Raw genomic sequence first — 17,975 nt, forward strand, 5'->3', positions numbered from 1 at the left:
ACATCCACCTTTTCGCTACCGAGCTTTAGAATATAGACTTGGCGAACTTCGGCCAGTACGAACAGCTGCGGCTGGTCGAAAGGGCCATTGATGCCACCGAAGCTCAAGAAATCCTCCACTTAGTCCGACACATTGATGCGTCAAGACCAAATGCATCTTTTGGTCATCCTATAAACTGTTGTCCCCTCTAGTTGGCTCATGATTACTGAAACGCGCAGCGTGTATTTACAACAGGAAGGTGTAGTGTTGCGTCCTTCACATCCTGTTTGTAACTTCAGGCTGCGCGCCACAGTTGTGAGCTCTACCGTCACCGGGAAGGACGGTAAGAAACTTTTGAGGTGCGAGGCCAAGTCAAAATTGCAATTTTTTTTCAAAATGTCAATTTTTTGTTTTCCGCTTTGTTGGATGAGGACTTTATTCTACATCATTTTGCTGAAAAAAGTTTCTCCCTACGCAGTTTCTTTCAAAAGATAGATAAAAAAATGTAAACCCACCCGGCTTCTACGAAACCGAAACTGAAAGGGTCAGTTTTCTGTGGAACAGAAGAAATGCTCTGGTTTGCAGTTCTTTGCTGGTTTTTTAAGAATCGTATCACGTACAAAAGTATAAAAATGCCATAATAGCATTTTCAACACTTTATTTGTCACCTAAAATAATCCAGGTGGACGTGCAATGTTTTGCACCTGTTTACATTCTGGAGGATGCTAAAGGAGCAGCGGATTGTTTGGTTTTACTTTCTGTCGCTTACTTTTTCCTACTGGCAGCCACAGAATGGGAAAGTTTAGAGCGCAAAGATGCACAAAATGAAAGTTTGCCGGTAATCAGTACAAGGCGACGGACCTGGAGACATACTGCAAATACCTGTAAAACTGCAAAGCAAGCTAGAAAAAAAAAGTCGAGGTGCCACACGAGCAAACTCAGACAAGAGCAAGACCCAAGACGGAACTGGCTACAAGTTTAGGGGATTTTAGCTCTTCTGATCATCATATGCAAGCGTTATGCTTAGAAATCTTTGTTGGTTTTCTCAGAACCTATCTTTTTGCGATTTCTTCATACGCAAATTTTCATACATTTTTCCCTAATAAAGATCTCTTTTGTGAAACTCGGCACAATTTTTCTCACATTATTGGGTACGAAATGAACCTCAACAAGTAAAATCGTTGCACAAGTTTTGATATGGATGCCTTTTACACCAAGGCACACCCAATGGAAGCACACATGTTTTTGGTTACTTCATCACTATGCTTCGAGAATTCATCTGATCTCAGCAATTTTATTTCATTGCATAGATCAAAGCCTCCCATATAACACTGCCAAAAAATGTGTTTTTTCATCGAGTTAAATTAGAGTTATGACTGTTGTCATGAGACCCACATTTAATTAGGTTTTTCAAATAATAAAAATATTAAAAAATAATGCATACTTTAAAAGTCTCACATACTAATCCTTTAAAACTAAACCGCCGAGGATGACGAGGCCGCCTTTGACGAAGATAGGTCCTCCTATCGAAACGTTGGCCAGCCTTTCTGAGGCACCTTATCCCTGTTTATAATCCTTATTCCTCATAGGCCTAAAGAAGTGTGTTTATGATGTAGACCAATTATTTGTAGAGTTTGCCATCTTTTAAGCTTTTTTCCCAGCACTTGGCCTCATACCTTAAACGCCTTTTTTCGCCAAAGACTACTTGCAGGGCTGGAAAAAGAAATTTGAATAACTGCAATACGGCAGGCATTATTAGGCCCCTTTATTTCTGAGAGGCACTAGCAACGTCATGCACCATACCAGGTATTTAAGCTAACTTCTGGAAAGCTTTAAAGAATCTACCTGTGCGATAGGAAGATGCAACCAGCCTAGTATTGTTCACTATCCTCTCGAGCAAACAAAAGTACGTTTTGAAGTGACCTTAAATTACTATTTACCTTACTTAATCAACACCTAATGTACTCACCTGAACTGAACATCTTGAATTATTGAATACACATGATGGACATCCTATTGCTGTCCTTGAAGATAGCTGTTGTGATACTATTATTGAGGGGGCCGCAAATAAAATGCGCAAGATTTGAAAACGGAGCACCGTACTACCCTTTTGTGCTCAGCGGTGTTAGTACCTTCAAACATACCACGAGCGAATGATTACAGACTTTTAGATTAGGGGCGCAAGCTGCTTGCGAGACCTTAATCAAATACTGTCTATTGATTCTGCTCGCAGGCTGAACGGAAAATTAGGCCTTAAGAGGCCTTAAGGATGCGCTGAAACAAATCTGATAACACGAAAAAGAATGACATGTTCCTCTCCGTACTTTTCCAGTTGTTCCCATGTCGTGACGTCAGCAGCGTAAAACACGTGACGTCTCCAGGGCGAAGTTCATGTAGTGGTGCATATATGGAGGCATCACTTCCGATTCATTGGGCCAACCACCCAGCCCGTCCTTGCTATGCCGACGCACGCCCGCTTACCCTCGTCCTCTCTCTCGTGTTTCGTTCAATATCGACTGATTTCATCTCGTGTAGCGTGTCTTGAACTGGACGTGCGCCGGCACCAGCGTGCAGCCGAAGAGCGCGGAGTCCTGATGAGGGGAATTTGAAAGCGTTTTCATGAAAGGAAATATTACCAGCCTGATGTTCGGCCCTTACGTAGTGCCCGTTTAGTTCTAGTTAACATGGAACATAATATTTAACACTAAGAGAAAAAGGTGCTGCAAATCCTAGGTGGTTTGTTGGAATCTATATACAGTGAAGCTTACGAGGCAGTGCTTACGCGCACCTTCTCATCTGGCTTCTCGTGCAATACGTAGGGCAGATAATCGGTGGACCATTAGAGTTACAAAATGGGTGCCAGGGAAGGGAAGCGCAGTGGAGGACAGCGGGAAATTGCGCCGTATGATGAAAATAGAGAATTTGCAGGTGTAGGTTAGAATCGGCTAGTACAAGACAGGCTTAATTGGGGATCGCTGGGAGAGGTCTTCGTCCTGTAGTGTACATAAAAATGGGCTTATGACGATCTTTTCAAGAGCACATCAACCTTAAACAGAATATACACCATTATCAAACACCATCTCCAGAATACTGCTATGTAACTCACCCGCGCACTCATTCCGGAAAGCAAATGTTTGGTTATACGCTGCCTGTCCTACTTAACACACTGACCACAGATGATGATGTTTTACATACTTCGTTAACTAGTCTGCATAATTATTGTTGCTGCTAGCGCTGGTATTATGCTGAATAGTTTGTACTTGTAGGTCACAATACTAGCTTTGCTGCGTCATCTCTGTTATCAGCACTTATGACTGGTCTGAGTAACGTGTTCTTTCCATATTGCTGATTTTGTGATATTGTGTAACTTAAGTAACTTGTCATGGTTAATTCGTTTTTGTGTTTGCTTGTTTCTCCCTTTTCTTTTCCCTTTCTTTTTGTTTCGGCTTTAATGTTACTCTGGTACTGTTGCTCCCCCTACCCTGCGTGGTTGCTCAGTGGCTATGGTGTTGGGCTGCTGAGCACGAGGTCGCAGGATCGAATCCCGGCCACGGCGGCCGCATTTCGATGGGGGCGAAATGCGAAAACACCCGTGTTCTTAGATTTAGGTGCACGTTAAAGAACCCCAGGTGGTCCAAATTTCCGGAGTCCCCCACTACGGCGTGCCTCATAATCAAATCGTTGTTTTGGCACGTAAAACCCCATAGTTTATTCTTTTTAAATATTTACTGTTATACATTCTATCATTAATTCTGCTTTTTATTTTCCTTTATTATTGCACATGTTTTTAAAATTATTTGTTCTATCTTTATTTTGTATTTCGACCGTGTTTAAGGCTAGGTTGTTTATTTTTCTGAAAATGGCGCACCTTAGACCACGTCGACCCGTAATCTCGTCACTGAGCAAGGCTGCATGCACTGATTACGAGGGCTCCAATATTCTGGAAATTAACTGCTGTCCACTCGGCTTTCAAGCATGGTACGCTTATGGACTTTCCCCGCAATGGTCATCTGTCTTTGCGGCCACTTCTCATCGTTAGAAAATTGTGAGAAAAGAATTAAATGCCAGTCATGGAGCAGCATCAGAAGGCTGGCCTTGGAGCTGAATGTGTTGGCGACAATACGAAGAGTCATGCGAAGGGACCTCAATATGTTCCTCTACAAATTCCAGAGATGACGTGTACTGACGTAGGTGAAGAGACAAAGTTGGCACGGGTGGCAAATGCGGAACACTTGGGAACTCTCTTCACCAGCGAAATAATTTTCACAGCATAGACCTGTCATAACACTGAGAACTCTTGTGTGGTTCCTCCGACGCGAGATTGCTGATGCAGCCAGTTTCACCGTTTCATTGCGATAGCAATCATATTGACACGTGTACTCGTGTACTCTTTCACCGGTGACCACTTTTCACCGGCTACCAAATGTTAAACGTTGTCGCTCGGCGCAGGACGCGCCTGCGTGTATCGTAAGTTTCTCGAACGTTATCGACGCTTCTTTCTATCCGTTGTCTGTTGTCACCGACGCTTATGTAATCTGATTGTATGAGCGACGCGAATTGTATAGTACTTTCTGGAAGACACGCGGTCACCAGAGATTACTCTGGAACCTTCGATGACTGATGTATAAAAGCCAACGTGTTTTGCCACTGATCAGATTTCGATGGTCGCCGACTGTGTTCGCCGCTACCGTTGTGCTTCGAGTGTAACTTGCTTTTGTGGGCACAGGTTCACCCATTAAAAAGTCCGTGCCGTCATTGACAGATATGCGACCGTTTTCATCACCGTCACTACTACGTGACAATATGGACACTCCATGCGCATTTTTTCAATCGCTGTCGGCGTCACTGTGAGGTTCCGATGAAGTCCGAGGGTGATAAAATCTTCGCAGCGCGCCGTATGCTGTATGTGCGGATGAAAGTGTGCGAGGGTGAGCTGGCGATCGCGGCTCAATCTCGCGCACGAAAGGGAGGAAAGTGGGGAGAAAGCGCGCCGTCTTCCGTCACGCGCAAGTCTAAGGGGACAGGGGAGGGAGGGGGGCGTGTTCTACTCCAGGCGGGCCGGGAGGCCGTGCGTGCCAACCTGGGTTGCTCTACATACCTTGGAGGCCATCTGCGGTGGGGACAGAGTCCACCCTGCACTGTGTTTTCGCGGCTTAGTTCACGTTGATGCGAGCGGTAGCCGCGCTTCCTCACTCCAGCGTTTTGCCAGCGAGCTTCCGCGGTCATCGAGTGAGATGTGTTCATGTTTGCTTCTGGGAGCGTGACACCATGCTTGTTATTTAGCTAGTATGCCTATGTTTACAAGTTTCTGCGGCTGATAAAACTTACTTCGTATACTGTCCATTGAATTGCTATTACACTCGATGCATCGCCCTTGGGGCAAAACTGCGACTTTTTGTTTATTAATGAATTAGCTCAGAATACAGATGTGATATTCCGAATGTTCGCAGATGATTGTATAATATATAAAGAAGTAAATAACACTACAGGCCAGGTTATTCTGAATAATGCACTTGCAAACGTTACTAATTGGTGGCGATAGTGGCAGATGAATATTAATCTGGATAAACCTGTCTGTATGACAATATCAAGAAATAAGAAACCTGTCACGTTCACCTATGTAAGAAATAAAGTACCATTAAAAGTCGTTGACCGCTACAAATACTCCCGGGGTAATTATTTTCACAAACTTCAAATAGGATAAACATGTAACATTTATTTGATCTAAGGCCTTTTCCACTCTTTGCTCACTAAAACAGTCAACACGGACTGCTTCACCAAGTACAAAACTATTACAATTGTAGTGAAGAAGAGCACAAGGACAAGGCCAGCCAGATCGTCTGTTCAATGCCTGCAGTGCAACCAGTGGGCCAGCAAGTTCACCAGTTCTCAGCACGAGTGTGAGCCGTTCGGGCAACCAGCTGTTCCAGCTCTGCGCCACCTGCTTTCTCGGTTACAAACAGACGCTACCATCTAAATTATTCAGTACACCCCTTTAAAATTGTGGAAGGTGCTGGGTATTCAAGAATATCTACCCCTAGAACTCCGGTCTCGGACTCTGCCTCCCGTGATGCCTGACGCTCCCCAGCCGACGTCGCCGCTACCCACCGTTGCCTGCTCTGGCGCTCTCCCGCTCCGACATCCAGCGGTTTTCAGCGGTACGGATGAGCAGGACGTCAGTGAGTGGTTGTCTACCTACGAACGGGTGAGCTTGCACAATCGATGGGACGATACCGCCAAGTTAAATGGCGTCATATTCTACCTTGCGGGAGTGATTCACTTGTGGTTTAAAAAGGACGAAGCCGACTTTCAGTCCTGGTCCGCGTTCAAGACCAGTTTCGCTGAAGTTTTCGCTCGCCCCGCCGTCCACAAGTTGCGCGCCGTGCAGCGGTTACGAGAGCGACTGTAACAAACCGGTGAAACATTCACCTGTTATATCCTATGCAAATGTGTGGATACTTCTGTGCCCGAAAATGGTAAATTGAAACACATTTTGAAGGGCATCGCCGACGACATTTTCCAAATTTTGATGGCCAAGAGTCCGCGCGCCGTAGCAGAGCTCATAAACTTGTGCCAAAGCTACAACGAGTTGAGGAGGCAGCGCGATTTGACCAGGCGCCCCTCAGCGGCTGGCGAGGCCCTCTCTTCCATGACAGTCTTCTCTGATCGCTTCCCCCTGCTCACACAAATCCAAGCTTTCGTGCGGGAGGAAGTTGCACGTCACCTTTCTCTACTACCCTTCGCTGAGCTACCCCAACAACAGCCGCTGTGGCAACAGCCTCCTACACAGCTCGCCCCGACGCTCCAGCGGGTTATTGAAGACCAAGTTGCTGAGGCTCCACCAATGCAGCATCAGCAGTACCCTGTGGTAGCGTAACTTACTTACGCATTCGTTGCCGCGCAGTTTCCTCGTCAACCACTGGTTGCGCTACATCCACGGCCGCTGCCACCCGTTCATCATCCCGTTCATCGACCTGCTCCTGCCTTTGCTAATACCTTGGCGCACTCAAGACAACATACCAATATGTTATGCCTGCGGTATTCCGGGCCATGTTGCACGACTCTGCTACCGCCGTATGCTGTACTTTGATGGTTTTGTGCAGTCGCCTCCCTACGCCGACGTTCCACCTTTCCACGACACTTCTTTTAGTCGGCAGTCGAACTGGCCACCAGCCGAGCGCCCGGTCCTTACACGTTGTGGTTGTCCCCCATGCGTCGGCGCCCTTCACCCACGCAGGAGTAAAACTAATCACCGCAGTTCAGGAAGCAGGAACTGCGTCGCCATCGATCTGTACAAGTCCTCCATTGTCACCTTCGAAGGTTATCGTCTTTACTGTTCACGGCGTCTCTATACCGTTGCGCTAATTGATACTGGAGCAGCCGTGTCTGTCCTAAGCAAACGCCTCTCTCGCGCTTTACGAAAAGTTACGACGCCACTTTCTTCGCACAGCAAGCGCCCAGCCAGTTCAGCCTTCAGCAGCATGCACAGCTAGAGTTGTTATTCAGGACGTTCTCTATATTGTGGAGTTTGTGGTTCTGCAGTCATCCTCTCACGACGTTATACTTGGGTGGGACTTTCTTTCGCGAAATAACGCTGTCATCAACTGTGCCCGTACTGAAGTCGAATTATCGCCTGTGTGTGACGTGCCCCTCGTCGGCGCCACTTCTCTTCCCGCTAAGGTAGTCCTTCGGCAAGACGTCGTCATACCGCCGTACTCGTGTGCCGTTGTTCCCGTCTTCTGTGGCGCCGTCTCCGAAGGCGCTGTCCTTTTCACTCCTTCGGAACTCTTCGTAACCCGCAAAGATGTTCCCCTCTCTTTCGCCATGCTTGACATTTCAGCCGGTTTCTGCTCCATCGTTATCTGCAATCCGCTTCCTACAGCCCTGAAGGCTCTTTGCGGCGAAGCACTTGGCCGTGTTCAGCCTATTGAGGACATGTTTATTACGGACGTGCGGGATGCTTCGTATGCAGAGCTCACTGACTGATGTGCACTTTCCACTTCTGCTCCGCCATCACCTGAATTATTCACACCTTTCGTTGCCGAAGGCCTTACTTCCGAGCAGCGCTCCCAGCTTCTTCACCTGCTTGCCCAGTTCCGTTCTTCTTTTGATGTCGCTCAGCCTACTCTGGGTCGCACATCAACCGTCAGCCATCACATCGACACTGGCTCCAACGCGCCATTGCGGCAGCGCCCGTACCCCGTCTCAGCCAAGGAGCGTCAGGTGATCAGTGAGCAAGTCGATGGCATGCTTCAGCGCGGCGTCATTTGACCTTCCCATAGCCCGTGGGCATCACCGGTGGTTCTCATCACAAAATAGATGGTTTCATTCCGTTCTGCGTCGATTATCGCCATCCTAGTAAGCTAACGCGAAAAGGCGTGCATCCTCTACCGCGCATTTACGAGGCTCTTGACAGCTTGCAATGCGCTGAATTCTTCTCTTCGTTGGATTTACGCTCCGGCTATTGGCAGGTCCGGAAGTTTTTCCCACTTTCCAGACCACTTTCCCACCACCACACTGTATTGTACATGTTTTGTGGAAAATAATCATTCATTCATTCATTCATTCATTCATTCATTCATTCATTCATTCATTCATTCATTCATTCATTCATTCATTCATTCATTCATTCATTCTTCGTTGGATTTACGCTCCGGCTATTGGCAGGTCCCGAAGTCAGCATTGGCAGGTCCCGAAGTCAGACGGCATTGTTTCCGCTTGTAGACGCGTTTTGAGAACATGCCTTGCTTGAAATTGCTCATATGAAAGAAATATTCTTAAGCGAACAGCGCGAAATGGACGACGGACAAGGATTAACGCACCCCAAGCGTTGCTGTCGTCCGTTTTGCGCTGTTCGTTCACGAAGATTTTCACCTACCAAGTCTCCCAGTTTGCTGTTTCGAACATGTAACTTTTTAAACAAGCGCGCACCTCAGAATCGTTTCATATATCTAAAAATTTTATTACAAACTTCTTCATGTGATTTTAAGGGTTGATGAAACCCATGAAGCTCAGTCGGGCATCGGTGCTGGCAGCAGCGCCACCGCTTATTGCCTACGTCGCTAACGGGAAGAAGTTCGTATGGGATTCAGGGCCCTCAAATATATCCTTCTGATATTACTAGCGGTAAACCTAGCGTAGCAATCGTTGTAACACCAAGGGAGTAATGAATGGTACATGGTTTCTTTTTACGAGTTGGCATAGTCTCATTTCGAAAGAAGCTGCTTTTTTGTGTGTTGTGGTTCAACTTTGTCATGTGCTATTCGTACAACATTTCCTTAGAGCCGTGGCGTGTTTCAAGTTAGGAAGAGATTTATTATATCACGTGACTTTGACTGCATAAATATGTTGTCACACTTCCGAGTGTATGTATTGTATGTGTTGGTAGATTTGAGACTTTTGTGCATTGACGTGTAAACTGTACGATGGTAAACATTATAGAATAACCAAGGCTAGCAATTACACCACTCTAAAGTTTAGATGAAAATAATACGTTGAAACGAGAAAGCATATTTTTGTTTGAAAGCACAGAGATGAGGTTATACCCACAATTAGCCTGCTGGACCAAAACCATAGGCACGGTGCGGTGCAGATGGCAGGCGGTAACACTAGCACCACATTTACCCCTAGTGATTTCCGTATGAAACTCTGTGCCTCCTGAATGCGAAATACACACTCGCCTCAGTGTTTCTGCCCGCCATTGGTGTGCGCAGAATGACGAGGCAACACTGAAAGATCAACATCGCCAAGAGCTCGATGTCACTGACGCGAGCTCCTTGCCGTCTCAGTCCCATGAAGAGCTCGGTCACCAGGGACACGTAAGCCATCCACCGACGCGGGTAACCATTGGACGCCTGCAGCAGCTGATCGCGCCGATCGAACCACTTACGGACAGTGCGGATCAGAGCGCACAGAAACGCCCTCGTTTTGTTCATCTGCGGAGGTGGAGCATGGAAGGAAACAGAATGAACTTTATTGACATCCTAGGGGAACACTAGTGATACGTAATTAGCAGAACTGAATTACTCTTGTTACCTCTCTGCAAGACAGCTTAGCTTGAATCTTGGAATAACATAACAATTTACAAACTAAAGCGCCTGGCGACGCCGCCACAATGTTCACGGATCAGTTCGATCTCACGTCGCGAAATGCTGAGGGCATCCGCTCGGCGTGGTTATTGTTTTATCGATAGGAATGAAATGACGTAGTCGAAAAAACTGTGGCTCCAATCCACACTGTGAAGGTGGTTGGGCAGAAGCTCTAAATGACACCCGCAACGATTACCCATTATGACGTCACTTAAATTCACACACGTGGCTCTACAAAGAGTGAAACCAGAGACTAGTGAAATGTACTTCACCACACCCTTTAAAAAAGAACATCTACAATGAAAAGCCACAAGCTTTTCATATTGATACAATACATGCAAGGCTTAGTACTTCTCAACGACATTATATCCACGATGTTCTTCTGGCGTCTTTACTTTCCGTGGTCTACTCATGGTAGCCTGGAATGAACTGAATGAGTTGCTAGACCTTGGTGATGTCAGTACGTGATTTCTATGCCGTTGGGTATTTTTCCACTCGAAGTAGCTTACGCAACCGTAATATTTACCGGGAAACACATGTGGGAGAAGGAACGCTGTAAACGACACCCACAACGATTACCCATTGTGCGTTAATTGAATTCACACATGTGGCTCTACAAAGAGTGAAACCAGAGACACATGGTTTCACGAGAGTTTTGAATGACGTCAACCCCTTTAAGCAGCTGCAAACCTAATCTTTACCGGAACGCGTTGGAGGGTCTTCTCATTGTTCACACGCGCCTTATCATCCATCATGTGGTTTGGATGCCTGTTTTGTGATTTTTCTTTTGAAAACGAGTGCTGAGCTTTATGCTGTATGCCTGATTTCAAAGGAGATATGCTGTTTGTACTCAATTTGTAGCCTGGCGCTTTTTGCTTACGACGGCACGAAAAGTTTCTTGGCTGGTAGAGGTATACAGTTTCGCTGTAAAATTATGCGTGGCTCTGCTACCGCAAACACCAGAGACCAGCGGAGCTGGGGAAAGCCTAGTAAAGTGGTAGCAAACCACACCTGGCGCTCAGGATTTCTTCGCGATGTTCTGCGTAGTATCGCGATGAATTCAACCGGCCACGTTCAAAAGCCTCCTGATCTTCATTTCTTCGCCTACGCGAACTCTCGATTTCACTCAATCTAAAATCGGGATGTTATCTTCGTGGAACTGTCCACGATGTCGGAACTGTCCGAGTCGGGATGTTATCTTCTGCGACGCTTGGTTTCAGCTTCCCTAGCTCTCGCTTCAATCTTTTGGAAGCAACTAGTGTCCAGTTCTCTGGTGGAAACCTGCCGAGCCGCCGACAGAGGCATTGGCTGCAGTCACGGACACCAGGCGCGTTAGGCGCGAACGCGGTCGGCATCGGGAGCAGCTTTACGCGTCCAACTACCGTCTGCCTCACTCTCTACCTCGCATTCGCTATGCTGCGCGATGCTATTTTAACGTCGTTAAGGGCCCCGTGTCGCAGAAAATCCGGTGTCGGCGTGGATGTCGGCGTCCGTGGCGGAGAAAATCATCCCGAACCACCCCGACCGTGCAGGCCCTCCGCCTGACGCAATGTGTTGTGCAGAAGAAAATCTTTCCGAACCACCCTGACCGTGCAGGCCCTCCGCGTGGTGCAAGATGTTAGTGAACAAAAACTGAACTTCTCACAGTGGAATCCATCAGAAAAAAGTCACAGGGCTGCGCGGCACACGTAGCACAGTCACAGCGTAAGCTAGTGGAGCGGCTCAAGAGTAGCTCCGATTTCGGCACCACGCACAACAGGGTCTTCGTGGCAAAGTCTCTTCGCCGCGTTCTGACGAGAAAGATCTGAACTGTCCGCCCGGCGTCGACGGCGAGCTGCGGTTTGTAATGCTCTCTGCACAGCAGTCTACTGATCCCGATGATGCCTGGTTGTAGCCGCGGACGTAGCTCTACGATTCGCTTCTTCAGCAGCGGTTCGTACCTTGCGAGGAGGCGCCATAACGTGTACCGAAGAGGTATCCAGAATACGTGGCGCACATCTCACATCGGAATGGCGTTGATTATATATGGTGATTATGAAGGAAGAAAGAGGCGCCTCGTTTGAATCGCATCTGGTCGTTTGCGCCTGCGCACGCTGCGTTTGCAGGCACCTTAACTAGGTGGCACCACCATACTGGCGGAGGGTCGGGCATCCAACGGCGGCGGTGGCGGCGACGTCGCGTAACGGAACGGCTATTGGAATGAGCCAATAACAGCTTAGGCTGTAAAATGGTAAAGTATGACTTGACCACAACTTACAGACATGGTGGCGTCAGACTGTTGTTTGAATGTTCAAGAAAACATAATTATGTTACGAGGAAACAAACTAAAACCCATTTTGCCAGCATTTATACCTGAGGAGGTTGAAAAAGAAAAAAAAAACTTGTTTCTACCATACCGATAGCGGCGCGCTCAGGTATGCTACTTGCGAAAATCTTATGCAGATGGCGGTCGCGTCCTCGGCAGTTCAAATTAGGACTTGACCTCACTAATGAGTTTTGGACACGCGCGCGCGTCGGCGCAATAGCAAACAATTCATAAAATAATAACAAAATGTCCTAAGGCCTTCACATTTTATTATAAGACAACTTATATTGCCCCTGCAAAGACGTCTTCCCAGCAATGCTTTTCTGTTTAAAAGTGAAGCCGACTTTAACAGGATCGGTGTAACCTTGGTCTTTGTAAGCTTGGTTTCCAACGTTCTGTGCTGCCGTGGAATCGACTCAAAGAAAAATGCGATGCGAACAAGTCCCGGTACGCTATCGCGTTCCACTCTTAAAGGCGAAGCTTAAGCGTGTTTTTATACTATGCTTTCCCTCTCTCCCAGATCGGAGAAGCTATCGCACAGCTGGTATGGGGTATGGTGTTTTTTGCTTACGCCAACGACCCGAAAAGTTCCTTGGCTGGTAGAGGTATACAGCTTCGCTGTAAGTAAAAAATCTCCACCTTTACTCTCATAAGGGTGCGCGAGCTCTTAATATTATTGCGAACATTCCATGTTTTTGCCAACCAGGCTCGATTTATGAAAGGCATACAACACTATGTATATTTTAAAAACCACGTATCCTTAACACACACGAAGACATTGAAATCATGATACAAATAGCACCTGCCGCGGTGGCGTAGCGGCTATGGTGTGGCGCTGCTAAACACGAGGTCGCGGGATCAAATCCCGACCGCGGCCGCCGCATTTCGATGGGGGCGAAGTGCAAAAACCCGTGTGTCCCGTGCATTGGGGGCACGTTAATAATGCCTTGGTGGTCAAAATTAAACTGGAGCCTACCACTACGGCCTGCGTTGTAATCAAATTTAAAGAAAATTATGGGGTTGTACGTGCCAAAACCCCGATCTGATTATGAGGCACGCCGTAGTGGGGGACTCCGGACTAATTTTTACCACCTGGGGTTCTTTAACGTGCACCTAAATCTAAGTACACGGGTGTTTTCTGCATTTCGCACCCATCGAATGCGGCTGCCATGGCCGGTATTCGATTCCTCGACCTCGTGCTCAGCAGCCCTACACCATAACCACTGAGCAACCACGGCGGGTCATAATCAAATGATGGTTTTGGCACGTAAATCCTTGACTCGAAATATTACAAATAGCGAGTATGGTATCAGATACAGTTATTACGCTAGTATGTCGTGTGTATATTTGAAATGCTTACCGCCTCAGTATCTTTATCATCCGTATCTGTGAAATGAGTTTCTATGTGCTATTGCAAAATGTATTTTTTTCCCAGCCTTTACCACGGATCGTTATTGGTGCCACTCGCATGTTTCTTAAATTTGCGTACGCATGAGGTTAAATTCCTGGCGATATGCGATGTCAGCCGGTATTATACCATGTGTTAAAGCGGATCATCTACATGCTGTGGGCGTAGTAGAATAATCAATTAGATAACCTACCTGACTAAAAAAGACGCAGAACGTGGCCACCGTTCCTGCGTTTTCATTGCTTTCGACGACGCTGTCGCAGCAAGCTCGGGCCAGTTCCATCCACTGAATGCCGCGCACTGCAGCCGGGTCTGCGCACAGGACAAGAGGGTCGCGTCAGGTAGCAAATTGTCTACGCGAAAAATTTCACGGGTTCATAATGTGATTAGCATTCTTTTGGGACTTGGTCCGGTTTGGGGTATGCTTTGTAGCTGAACTCATTCAAGCCAACTCGCCTCATTAGGTATGCACCAGTGAGTGTGTGCCGTTTTTGTTCACTGAACCTCTCTCACGACAACTTCGGTGCCAGGCTATGCGCCACTGAGTTAAGTGGGCATCCTTTAAAAGTTCTGAGGTGCAGGGCAGAATCAAACCCACGGCATATATATATCCAGAAAATCTCATATTAGAAAGAAAGTTAACCAATGAGAATATTGTATTTAAACACGTGACACACGCGTACTTCACGGCGCCTCCGCTAGATGGATCAGCGCATCCAAAGGGACGCCTTAAAGAAACACCTCTGCTCTCGCGTGCGCATGCGCAACGCTTATGACGCGAACAGCGAGATGCGACTTTTCTATTTGAAAGGAGACACATTTACTTACACAAGGATAAGTGATCTCTCATGTAAAGTTCGAATGAAACAAGGAGGTGCGATTACATGCGTGAATACACAAACGTGACGGCATTGCTCATTGGAGCTTAACGAGACACTAAAGGCAAATACTAAGTCGACGTGGAATGGTTAAATACCATTCCAGAAACCTCACAAGGCTTGTCTTGTGCCAAGAACAAACTTAGTTCACGAGAAAATTGCATCCGAAGGGTCCGAATACCTTTATCGCAATTCAAATATCCCGCCACTCAACCGGGCAATGGTGACGTTGCATACACAATCACCGCCCTTGGTTCCGTGGGTGAGTAAAACGGTGGCCGACAAATGGTGGTAGGGTTTTTTGCACAAAATGCAAACGCGCAGCCATGGTGAAACAGAGCCAAGGCAGAGCAGTGGATTCGCTGCTGCAGCTGCTTTTGGTCAAGTGGCGTGGACCGTTCGGGCATCCTGTGACATCACATGCAAGTGGAATTATCTGCCACTTGCAGTTCGTGCGGGTTTCGCGAGCCAGCAAAACCAGCGCAGCACTACGGGATAACGAAACTACTGAAACGCGAAAGCGCGGGCGCCGCAGAGTCGAGCGAAAACTAAACCTTTCGACCGCCCGCTTTGTTCTCAATAGTCAATGAGTTCGTTTTTTGTAAAAATAAAATAAAAATGGACAAATTGCATTTTCTTTTGTCTTTTAATGCAATACAATGATGTTTTTATAACAAGTGGTTGAATACTAGTGACAAAATATAAATGAGGAGTGCCTTGGCCATCGGGTAAGTACTGGAATATCCCGGGGGAGTCTCTTATCGTGTCCTGGGCTGAACTGAATTTCTCGATTGCTATATATAGCTTTGTTCGCTATAATACTGACGCCTTAGAGAGTATTGAGCACTAATCTATCACTTCAGCTTTATTTAATACTTGCCATTAGTGTCCCTTTAAACAGCCATTAAAAATGAAAGAGCTCAAAATTAATAAACCTTTATTTAAAAGCTCTAGCTCAATTTGTTCTGCAGTAGCAGATTGTTTACATGGAGAAACGGAAAGAACGCTAAGCTCACGTCTGTTGAATTCTCACCGGAACAACAACGCTCCGCGTCATTGTGATCTCATAAATATGAAGGCAGAAAATTTACAGTTCTATATCACCTCTGTGTCGAGGCCATTTTGTAGGACATATTCGCAGTACACGTGAGCTGCTCGGAATAAACGCAATAGCACCATCCACCACTTTTGTCGCGTCTTTCATTGTTCTACTGCACATGTAAATTGAGGAAACCATTTGAAAACTGCTCCGTGGCCAGATGAGACAAGAAAAATTGGCAACGCTTATGAAGCTTCTGTGGGCATCACATTTTCTCTGATATGCCGGCTGAAATTCTTCGCGGGCGACCAATCATTGCTTCACACGGCACGCAGTATCAGTCATCGACTGCGCTTATTAGTCTACAGAGACACTCTTTAGACCCGCTAGAGCAGGATTCGAGAAGTTAATCCTCCATCAAGCGCGAGCTCTGAACCTGGTCATATAAGCTTGCAAAACTTCCTTCCTAAAACCCATAAATCAATGCTTCCACCGAAGTGGCTTGATAGCTTAAGCACGTGGTATTCATTTATTTATTTCCAGTGCCCTCAGGGTATCAATAAATTACAGAGGGGAGTGGCATACATAGTAAAAGTGAACACACAAAATTATAATAACAGAAAAAGCGAAGCACTGTACACAATAATTACACAAAGCATTATACAGAATAATTACATACTGCCGTAAAGTACACACGAGAAGTAATGTATGGTAGTAGAGTAAGTTTGATAGGGTATTTTAAAGGCAGTTGAATCAGCTATGTCCTTTATGAAGGAAAGTAAGTGATTCCAGTCCCTCGCGGTTCTGGGGACAAATGATTGCGAGCCTGCAGTAGTTGAAAAATATGGTATGCTAACCTTATGGGGATGATCAAGATGGTATGAGCGAAATGGCACTGGTAGGATGAACAAGGATCGATGAGCGGTTTTGTGGTAGTACATTTTGTGAAAAAAATGTGGTTGATCCCTCTTATATAGGAATCGGTATAGAACACGAAAGTGAAACGTGTCTTCACAGAAGTAGTGTAATGTTTATTGCACATTGATATATAATGTCTATTGGTGTTTTGTGGCTAAAGCGCCCTTAGGCGTTGATGCACCCACGCTGACGCCTGGTGGCACGTCTCCTCCATCACGACTACCAACGTCGATGACCATGAGCAACCGTCGTGCATATGGAAGCTGCACTACGCTGCACACGCTAGCACAACGCGAAAGACGAAGCACGTAACTGACACACTAATACAACGCGCAAGACAAAGCACGTAACTGAATCATCACCGAGTCAAATCAGCGCGTACAGCGCGTCGTAATTGCAGCCTCCGCGATCAACTTCAGAAACATTTTCAGAGCTAATTGCGGAGGCCACGCTCCGCTGTGCTGAGTACGGTGAACGCCACCTAGGTGGCGTTGGTAGTACTTCTTGATGCCAGCGTCCCTTCGAATGCTGGCATCGAGGCGTCGTAGTGCTGAGACCACCGAAGCGTTCACTGTCGGTGCGCGTTAGTGTCATAATGCAGTACTTCTCTTTTCTGCTCGTAGGCGGCGGCACCGCCCCGAGCAAGAGCGCGGGTACACGGAGGAGTGTTAGATATATAAGGCGCGTCTGTGTAGCTCTCTACAAATGCGTTTGTGGCGCAATGGGTTAAACGCTCGGCGATCTATCGTCGCGGACCGAGAGGTCGTGGGTTCGATTTCCAAATTTTGCATGTTTGTGGAACTTTTTCTTCTGGTTTCTTTCTTTGTATTATGTTCGTGTATGTTCGTGTGACGTATTTCCGTGACGGAAATACGTCACGTATTTCCGTGACGGAAATACGTCAGTGAAGTCTTGGTGGACCCCGGCATAAAACACCTTCGTGTTAAAAGACAAATGCGTGACTGCTTTCTACGGTTGGCCAGGGAAGGAAGACCAAGAGTAGCTTTCATTTCTGTGACGCTGACACTGCGATTATAGTTAGCTGAAATAAAGCGAGCGGAGCAATTTTTCACTGCCTCAATGCCCTGTATCAATGTAGATTGATGCGCATCCCAGACAGGCGAGCCGTATTCTGGTTGGGGCCGAACCTAGGATGTATTAAGTAACAGTTGTAGTGACAGCGGGGCAGGGTAGAAGTTTCTTTTCAAGTAACCTAAAGTTTGGTTCGCTTTACCTATTATATAATCAACGTGATGTTTCCATAAGTCACTGCATATGTAAACACCAATATAGCGATAAGAACCTGTGGTCTGCAGGGAGGTTTTAAGAAAGTAGGACGTTATGCCCAGCATGACCAATT

At 46.6% G+C, this 17,975-nt stretch overlaps 1 protein-coding gene across 1 annotated transcript in view; it reads right to left on the minus strand.

The window, feature by feature from the left end:
- LOC125945815 (MIF4G domain-containing protein-like) overlaps positions 1 to 17,975 on the minus strand; it is a 48,099-nt gene that overhangs the window by 360 nt on the left and 29,764 nt on the right. The window contains exons 3-4 of the mRNA XM_049668113.1: positions 13,974 to 14,092; positions 9,660 to 9,914 (exon numbers count right to left, since the gene is read on the minus strand). Of these exons, the coding sequence (XP_049524070.1) occupies positions 9,660 to 9,914; positions 13,974 to 14,092 (374 nt within the window). The remainder of the gene's footprint in view (positions 1 to 9,659; positions 9,915 to 13,973; positions 14,093 to 17,975) is intronic.

Source organism: Dermacentor silvarum, chromosome 5, assembly GCF_013339745.2.
Source record: "Dermacentor silvarum isolate Dsil-2018 chromosome 5, BIME_Dsil_1.4, whole genome shotgun sequence".
NCBI classification, from domain to species: domain Eukaryota; kingdom Metazoa; phylum Arthropoda; class Arachnida; order Ixodida; family Ixodidae; genus Dermacentor; species Dermacentor silvarum.